Source organism: Cicer arietinum, chromosome 5 (genome assembly GCF_000331145.2).
Source record: "Cicer arietinum cultivar CDC Frontier isolate Library 1 chromosome 5, Cicar.CDCFrontier_v2.0, whole genome shotgun sequence".
NCBI lineage: Eukaryota > Viridiplantae > Streptophyta > Magnoliopsida > Fabales > Fabaceae > Cicer > Cicer arietinum.
In genome coordinates, this window is record NC_021164.2 from 30,975,496 (window position 1) to 30,985,398 (window position 9,903).

Below are 9,903 nucleotides of genomic sequence, written 5' to 3' on the forward strand. Positions count from 1 at the left end.
AAAAATTAAAATTTTGATTAAAAGGCATACTCAACATTATATTAATAATTTACTCAATTTGAGTGTTATCACTACGCCAGAAATGACATTTAACAGCGCCCATTTTACAGCGCTTTCTAAACACAAGCGCTGTTGTAATTATATTTTAAAAATAACGGAACCTATTACAGCGCTTTTTATGTAAAGCGCTGTAAAACAAGCGCTGTAGTAGGTCATATAACGTTTGCGCATCACGTTATAAGGATTTCACAGCGCTTGTCAAAAAAGCGCTGTAAACGGAAGCGCTTTCGTAAATGTGTTACAGCGCTTTTTTCGCAAGCGCTGTAAAACACATGCGCTTTCATTGAATTTAACTACCTATTACAGCGCTTTTTTCACAAGCGCTGTAAAACACATCCGCTTTCATTGAATTTAACTACTTATTACAGCGCTTTTGTCACAAGCGCTGTAAAACACATGCGCTTTCATTGAATTTAACTACCTATTATAGCGCTTTTTTCACAAGCGCTGTAAAATACATCTTTCAAATAATTATATACGTTGGAAACCCTCATATCCTCTACATCTTTCAAATAATTATATACGTTGCGAACCCTAATATCCTCTACGTACTGTGCGGCCATCTACGTTGTCTAAGGTATTTTTTACACATGATCTGTTCTGTTTTGAAATTGCCAAAAATTGTCAAAAACTCATACCACATGATATGTTCTGTTTTGAAATTTTTAGTTGATATTGGTTTCTTTTTGAAACTTGTTGATATGTTTTGAAAGCTTATTATTTTTGTTACTGCATTTATATAGGTGGTATAATATGGATAGGAAATGGATTTCAGCCAATCGATTGTCAAAAGAGTATGAAATTGGAGTGAAGGAGTTTGTTGAGTTTGCAGTGAAGAATGCAAAAGATCCAAATAGAGTAGTTTGTCCTTGTTTAAAATGTTGTTTTGGAAAACGTGTTAGAGAAGATGAATTAGAAGGACATCTAGTATGTAATGGAATTGATCAAAGCTACACATGTTGGATAAGACATGGTGAGAAAAAAAAAGGAAACATTAATTTTGAGAATAGTTCTACATATGCTTCAACTGATTTCGATACAGATACATATGAGCCGGACCGAGTTGATGAGATTGCAAAAGCAGTTGAAGAAGATCTTCGAGATTGTCCTAAAATGTTTGAAAGTTTGTTGAGTGATGCAGAGAAAGAATTATATAATGGTTGTACTAAATTCACAAGACTGTCAGCGATATTAAAGTTGTACAACTTAAAAGCGAGTAATGGATGGTCTGATAAAAGCTTTACGGAATTATTAACACTCATAAAAGATATGTTGCCAGATGATAATGAACTTCCCAGTCGGACCTATGAGGCTAAACGGATTTTGTGTTCTATTGGAATGAGTTACGAAAGGATTCATGCGTGTCCTAACGATTGCATTTTATTTCGAAACGAATATGAACTACTTAAGGCGTGTCCGAAATGCAATGTCTCTCGATATAAGAAGAAAGAATCTACTCCAGCAAAAGTCGTGTGGTATTTTCCTATAATACCAAGATTTAGGCGCATGTATCGCAGTGAAGAAGATTCAAAACACTTGACATGGCATGCAGATGAAAGAATTAGAGATGGAATGTTTCGACACCCTGCAGATTCCCCACAATGGGCAAAAATTGATCACGAGTATCCTGAATTCGGGATAGAGTCAAGAAATCTAAGACTTGCACTTTCTACTGATGGAATGAATCCACATGGTCTTCAAAGCATCTCACATAGCACGTGGCCTGTGATTTTGGTAATATATAACCTACCTCCATGGTTATGTATGAAGCGTAAGTTTATGATGTTGTCTCTGTTAATTTCTGGACCCAAACAACCGGGGAATGATATCGACGTATACTTGACTCCTCTAATCGAAAATTTAAAAAGTATGTGGGAGACAGGTGTGGAAGTTTATGATGGGTATAAGAAAGAATGTTTCAATTTAAGGGTTATGTTGTTCGGCATAATTAATGATTTTCCAGCATATGGTAATTTATCAGGATATAGCATTAAAGGTCAGTGTGCATGTCCTATATGTGAAGAGAGTACAAATTGGATGCGGTTGAAACATTGTAAGAAGAATGTGTTTCTTGGACATCGTAGATTTTTACCTTATAGTCATCAGTATCGTGGGTGGAGAAATGCATTCAATGGAAAATCAGAGGAAGGTAAAGCTCCTTTAGCACCGACTGGATATCAAATACTTGAAAAAGTACAAGGTTTGACCAATAAATTTGGCAAACCTTTTGCGGGAGAGCTGGTGAAAACTGGGTGGAAGAAAAAGTCAATTTTCTTTGAATTGCCATATTGGAAGTCATTGTATGTAAGACATTTCCTCGATGTGATGCATATTGAAAAAAATGTATTTGAAAGTGTTATTGGTACGTTACTCAATGTTCCAGGAAAGTCTAAAGATGGCGTCAATGCAAGATTGGACTTGGTCGATATGGGAATAAGAAATGAACTGGCTCCAGTAAAGAAAGGAAATCGCACATATCTACCTCCAGCCGCTCATACTCTATCTAGAAAGGAAAAAATTGTTTTATGTAAATTTCTACACGAAGTTAAAGTTCCAGAAGGATACTCTTCGAACATTAAAAATTTGGTTTGTATGAAAGACCTCAAGTTAAAAGGTTTGAAGACCCATGATTGTCATATTATAATGGAGCATTTGCTACCAATAGGTATACGTTCCATTTTACCTGAAAAAGTTCGACTAGCCTTAACTAGATTATGTTTCTTCTTCAGGGAAATTTGTAGTAAAGTGATCGACCCTCAGAAATTACCGACATTGCAGAGGGAAATTGTTGTTACTTTGTGTGAGCTTGAAATGTATTTCCCACCATCGTTTTTTGATATAATGGTTCACCTTACTGTTCATCTGGTTAAGGAGACACAACTTTGTGGGCCAGCTTATATGAGATGGATGTATCCGATAGAACGATATATGAAAATATTAAAAGGGTACGTAAAAAGTAGAAGTCGACCAGAAGGTTGTATTGCTGAACGATACATTGTTGAAGAGGCTGCTGAATTTTGTACTGAATATCTGTCCAATGTTGAATCCATAGGGCTTCCCATGTCTCGTCATTCGGGAAGACTATCAGGAGAAGGGATAACTGGAAGGAGACTACTGACTATATCAAGGACAGAATGGGAGCAGGCACAATTGTATGTTCTGCACAATGATGATGAGGTTCAACCGTATGTTACAATACACATTGATCAGTTATCTCGTTTGAACATGAATAGGAATCAAAATTGGATAACTCGAGAGCACAATCGAAGTTTTGTAACATGGTTAAAAAATCACATAATGTCAAAATTTGATATAGACCCCGGATCAATTTCAAATAGATTGAGGTGGCTAGCAAATGGTCCGAGCTTACATGTCTTTTCTTACACTGGTTATGTTATTAACGGCTACACATTTTATACCAAAGAACAAGATGATCAGACCACTATGCAAAATAGTGGAGTCACTCTCGTAGCTGAAGCGATGCATGTCTCAAGTGCAAAAGACAAAAACCCAATATATGCAAATCTATCATATTTTGGGGTTATCGAGCGCATATGGGAGTTAGACTACACAATGTTTCGTGTTCCCATATTTGGTTGCAAGTGGGTCGATAATAATAATGGCGTTCGGATTGATGAGTCAGGATTCTTGCTTGTCGATTTTAATAGGGTGGGATACAAAGACGAGCCTTTTATTTTAGCGTCGCAAGCTCAACAAGTGTTTTATGTCACTGATCCTTCTAATGATAAATGGTCTGTTGTCCTATCGACCAATAAAATAAGTGATGATAACAATAATGATGAAGATGTTGGTAATGATCTTTTATTTGCAACATCACAACAACCACATGAAATTGATTCAACTGATGATGGTTTATATCTTAGAGATGATCATGATGAGGGAATTTGGATTAATCCATCGTTTCGTATTGTAAATGGACAAACAAATGTGAATGTCACCAGGAAAAGAAGAAGGGCATCTTAATGTATATATATGTTTAATTGTTTTATATAAGCTATGCATGTAATCTGAACTGTGTTATTGTAAATATGCATGTAATCTGAATTGAGTGTTTTATACTAAGTTCTGATTAATTTATTTTCTGATTAATTTATTTTCTGCTTATATTTAGCTTGATTTGAGTGTTTTATACCAAGTTCATGTAACAATGAGTGTTTTATATTTAGCTTGATTTACATGAACTGAACTGAATATAAATTAGTAATTTACATGAACTGAACTGAACTGAATAGAGAGATTCTCTTTTGCTCAGTGCATATATATATATAGATTCTTCAGAATACTCATTTCTAATAATTCATCATCTCCTAAAGTATTGTGATAAAGACAATGATAACAATATTTTTAATCCAATAAACAATGATAAAAATGTTTTTAATGTCATCCCAACCCAAATAAACCAAACACAAAAATAAAATAAAGAGACATTTTACAGCGCTTATCTTAAAAAGCGCTGTAAAAGATCCTTTTAAAAATAAAATAATGAGTGTTTTATACCTTTTACAGCGCTTTTCACACAAAGCGCTGTAAACGACTCTTTTGAAAGTGAGTAAAAAAGACATTTTACAGCGCTTATTTGACAAAGCGCTGTAAAAAAGCTTTAAAAATAATATTCATCAGACACCTAATTTCTTCAAACACCTTGTACGCATCATGGGAATCCAAAAAACATCAGACACAAACCCATTTCTTCAAACACCTTGTACGCATCATGGGAATCCAAAAAACATCAGACACAAACCCATTTCTTCAAACACCTTGTACGCATCATGGGAATCCCCAAAAACACCAGACACAAACCCATTTTTCGCAACATGGCAATGATCCTGAATACCAATTAAGTTTCGATTTAAGAAGGAAAGAGAATGTAAAGAGATAAAAAGGGTGTTGAGGTGGAGATTGAATTGTGAAAGAGTAAGCTTTGATGTTTGTGAAGAAGATGCATAAAAGGAGAAGAGTTTGGTGAAGAGGAAGGGATTTTTGTGGTGACCAGTTACTACTATGTGGGTTTTGCATGCATGTTGAGCTTGTTTAAAAAATAACATAACATAACAAAACACAAAAACAATAAGGCCTTTTACAGCGCTTATTTGGAAAAAGCGCTGTAAAAGAGCCTTTTAAAATTAACATAAAGAGACATTTTAGAGCGCTTATGTGGAAAAGCGCTGTAAAAGGCTTTAAAAAACATTCATATAACATAATAACACACGGAGGTCTTTTACAGCGCTTATTTGGGAAAAGCGCTGTAAAAGAGCCTCTTAAAATTAACATAAAGAGACATTTTAGAGCGCTTATGTGTAAAAGCGCTGTAAAAGGCATTCAAATAACATAATAACACACGGAGGTCTTTTACAGCGCTTATTTGAAAAAAGCGCTGTAAAAGAGCCTTTTAAAAATTTAACTAAAGAAGCCTTTTAGAGCGCTTATGTGTGAAAGCGCTGTAAAAGGCATTCATATAACATAATAACACACGGAGGTCTTTTACAGCGCTTATTTGAAAAAAGCGCTGTAAAAGAGCCTTTTAAAAATTTAACTAAAGAAGCCTTTTAGAGCGCTTATGTGTGAAAGCGCTGTAAAAGGCATTCATATAACATAATAACACACGGAGGTCTTTTACAGCGCTTATTTGAAAAAAGCGCTGTAAAAGGCATTCAAATAACATAATAACACACGGAGGTCTTTTACAGCGCTTATTTGAAAAAAGCGCTGTAAAAGGCATTCAAATAACATAATAACACACGGAGGTCTTTTACAGCGCTTATTTGAAAAAAGCGCTGTAAAAGAGCCTTTTAAAAATTTAACTAAAGAAGCCTTTTAGAGCGCTTTACAAAATAAGCGCTGTAAAAGGCTTATAAAAAGCGCTGTAAAAGTGTTACGTATATATAACAGTTACCTCTTCAGTTTCCTCTTCATTACGTAACCTTCATCTCAACCTTCATTTCTTCTCTTCTTTTGCAAACCCTATCATCCCGTCCTTTACGAACCTTATTTCCACGATCATCTCCTTCATTTCGAACCTTATTTCCATCCAAGATCATCTCTCCCATTTCACACAATATATTTTCATTGAAATACGTAACCCTCATTACGTATTTCTTCAAACCGTATTTCTGTGAACCATATTTCTGTGAACTTTCTGCAAACCCTCTTTTCTTTGCATTTCGTCTTTCTTCGAACCATCATTATTCAGGTATTGATGTTATTAAATTTTTGTAATCATTAGAATGCATGTTGAGCTTTTTTAAGATATACTGATACATGTTGAGTTTGTTTATAATAATGCATGATCCATGTTGAGCTTGTTGATGTTATACTAAAGTGCATGTTGAACTTGTTGTAGTTAAATGGATACAAACAAAGATTTAGAAGTTCAAAATGAAGAAGTTGGCACCTCTAAGACTTACGAAAAAGAAGTCAAACGTGGTGCAACTATCATGCAAAGGGTGATTAAAGCACGGAGCAGTGGCATTAAATTTGAGGTATACTATATATACTCTGTTTGCTGTGTGTTTTTTTATCTTTTTTTAGGGTTTAGGGCATGTACTTACTATATGAGTTTATTAGGTTGGCTGGAACGAGAGTGGTCAGCCAGTTGACCCCAACAGCTCCATGTTTGTAAGCTACATTGGGGCTGTTGTTCGTCAAAATGTCCCAATAACAATAGACAACTGGAGAGATAAGGCGTTGAAGGATGCCAAAGATATCATCTGGAATGACATTCAAGTAAATATTTTGATCTACTCTTTTGTCATTTATAATTTTTTTTCTGTAAAATACATTACTTATAATTGTTTTCATTGCAGACCACTTTTGTTCTTGATGAGGAACGAAAGTCATATGTTTTGAGAGTTGCTGGGAAAATCCATCGTGGATTTAGATCCCATCTCTCAAATTTCTATCTAAAAGATAGAGAAGGAAACACAAATGCTGAACCTCCAAAGATATATCAACATTATATATCAAAGGATGAATGGAGTGCATTTGTTTCCAAACGTTCTGACCCGGCGTTTGTCGTAAGTGATTAATTTATTAGCATTTGTGTTTTATTATTCATATTCGTAGCGTATTTTAAATTTTTACACAATTGCTATTTTTTTTTTATATAGAATATTAGTAAGGCAAATCGCGAACGGGCAAGCAACCCAAAACACCCATACAAGAAATCACGTATGGGATATGCACGCCTTGAACAAAAAATTGTAAGTAATTAAACATCACTTGTAATTTGTATTATAAACTATAGTGTGTAACTAATTTGTATTATTTTGTTTATGATTTTAACGAATAGAGAAAAGACACCCAAGCCGATCAACCCTTGGGTCGTCATATCTTATGGAAGGAAGCGCGTGTTAACAAAGAAGGAGTGGTTGATAATGAAAATGTCAAGAAAGTTGTAGAACTTTGTGTAAGTATATTATCACTTTAATATTTTTTAATATTGTATTTTAAAAATGCTATTGAACTTATCTTTTTAATGTTACATGTATTTTAGGAAACTATTGAACAAAGTTCTGAAACTCAAGAGGGCAACAAGGATACGTGCAGGGACATTCTTGGGAAAGTGTTTAATGTCCCTGAGTATTCCGGTCGAGTGAGGGGGAAAGGATTTGGCGTAACTCCCAAAAGCTTTTTTCCTCAAGAGAAGCGCCAAAAACCTTCCAACGAGGAAGTATTAGAGAAGCTCAGAATCTTATCGGAGCAAGTGGCACTCTTGGTGAATACGAATAAAGAGAAAGCGCTGTAATATGTACGCCCATATATGAAATTATGGGTGGGCATATTACAGCGCTTTTGTGAGAAAGCGCTGTAATATGCACACCCATAACTCATATGACGGGGTGCATATTACAGCGCTTTTTGTGAAGAAGCGCTGTAAAATGTGCATAACAAGCGCGCGTTGTATTTACATGTTTTATAGCGCTTTTATAAAAGCGCTGTTGTATCATTTACAGCGCTCGTTTCCACAGCGCTTATTTTTTTGAAAAAGCGCTGTAAATGGCTTAAAAAAAGCGCTGTAAAAGCCGTTTTTTCGCGTAGTGTATAGATGAAAAAATGATTGAGAGAGAAAACTCATTTTAGTAGGATAGAAAGTTATATTCTTCAAAACAGATATTTAAATTTACGATAGATAATTGTATGCATATTTAAATTAAAGTACTAATTATGTGTATTGTTAATTAATTTTTATGCTAATAATTTTGTTAATATGAGGTTTGAATAATTCTTGTATTCCATTAATACAATAATTTTGCTTATAAAAAAATTCATCTTAATTTTAACTCCAAAATCAGTTGGTGTGAGAGGAAGATATTATACTCTTTTTTTATAAACCAAATTATTGTATTAATGGAATACAACTGTTACTTAAAGCATTAGCATTGGGATTAAGAGTCCATTGGATTGATAAAATAAAATATCCTCTCTTCATAATAAAATATAAATTAAAATATATACATTTTAACTCAATTTTGTCTAAATATATGTATTTTTTAGTTAAAACTCTGTTATTTTTAAAACTCCATCAACGTTTTTAATTCATCAACCGGTGGGACTAATTATATACACATTAGACATTAGTTATAGCAATGTGCTTCATTAACGTGTTTTAATTTATAGTTCAATTTCACTGAAGTTACGGACTTTTCAATAAGAACTAATTGTAGTTACTGATCACCTCACTAGTGTTCGGTTTAATTAATTAAAGAATGAAAGGTTCAAAGAGATCAGAAAATTATGTATAAAAATTTATTATGTGGCTGTGGTGAAAATTAAAAAATTTGACCAAGAGTTATTATGAATTACTTTTGAGTGTTGCCTTGGTGAAGTGAGAGATACTGCACATGGTAATAATGAATGGGTGGTGGATACTGGTTACTATAAATCGTGTACTTCATTCGTGCAAGTATTCATCACTCCCGCTTTTTTTCTTAAATATTTTATTTCAATTTACGGTATTTTTGTGGAAATATTTTAGAAGATTAAATTTATATTTTAATATATATTTAATATTTTAAAAAATATTTTAAAATAAGATTTAATTGCAGTTTTAATCTTTTTATTATTATCAATTTACGGAATTAGTTTATCAATTTTAAAAATCGACTGTTTTTAACATATTCTTAACTGAATAATATTTTTTCTTGTTTGTTAGATAACCAAAAGTTTTCATACAAGGAGAGATAATCAAAATAGTTACCAATGAGACAAAAACTGAAAAGCAACATAAAGTCCTAATAATAAGGGAAAAACTAATGACAACATGAAACAAACTAAAGGGAAGCAAAAACAATTGTAAATTACAAAAAGATAACTCTAATACCCCCTCAAGATGTAGAGTGACTGCCTTCACTCCAACCTTGGACAAGAGATTATGAAACGTTTGAGGTTCTAAGGGTTTTGTAAGGATGTCAGCAAGTTGAGAAGCACTTGGAATTGGTAGAAGATGAAATAACCGAGCTTGAAGCTTCTCGTGAACCAAATGACAATCAATGTCAATGTGTTTCGTACGCTCATGAAAAGTGGGATTAGCAGCAATATGGCGCTCGAATTGACTGTCACAATATAAGATAGCCAATGAAATGAAAAGAATGCAAAAGTCTTGTAAAAGATACGTCAACCATTGAATTTTGCATATAGTAGAAGCAAGTGCAAGATACTCCGCTTCGAATGATGATCGAGAAACAATAGTTTGTTTCTTTGATTTCCACAATATTAAGGAATTGCCCAAGAAAATATAGTAACTAGTGACTGAGCGGCGTGTATTACTCCATGTAGCCTAATCTGAATTCAAAAAACCCTTGAGTTGGACAGAAAAATATGTTG

General features: G+C 33.8%; 1 protein-coding gene across 1 annotated transcript; it reads left to right on the forward strand.

Moving 5' to 3' along the window:
- Positions 1-450: 450 nt before the first annotated feature.
- On the forward strand, positions 451-9,264 carry LOC140920413 (uncharacterized). The gene is made up of 3 exons (XM_073368687.1): positions 451-637; positions 804-1,927; positions 9,233-9,264. The coding sequence occupies exons 2-3, from the start codon at positions 814-816 to the stop codon at positions 9,262-9,264; spliced, it is 1,146 nt and encodes a 381-aa protein (XP_073224788.1). The 5' UTR covers positions 451-637; positions 804-813.
- Positions 9,265-9,903: the final 639 nt, after the last annotated feature.

What these genes read in the sequence shown, in the direction of transcription:
- LOC140920413 (XM_073368687.1), top strand. Translation starts at nt 814, where the DNA reads ATGGATAGGAAATGGATTTCAGCCAATCGATTGTCAAAAGAGTATGAA. An exon ending in TCTAATCGAAAATTTAAAAA is followed by an intron (nt 1,928 to 9,232) that starts GTATGTGGGAGA and finishes CTTGTTTGTTAG; the next exon opens with ATAACCAAAAGTTTTCATAC.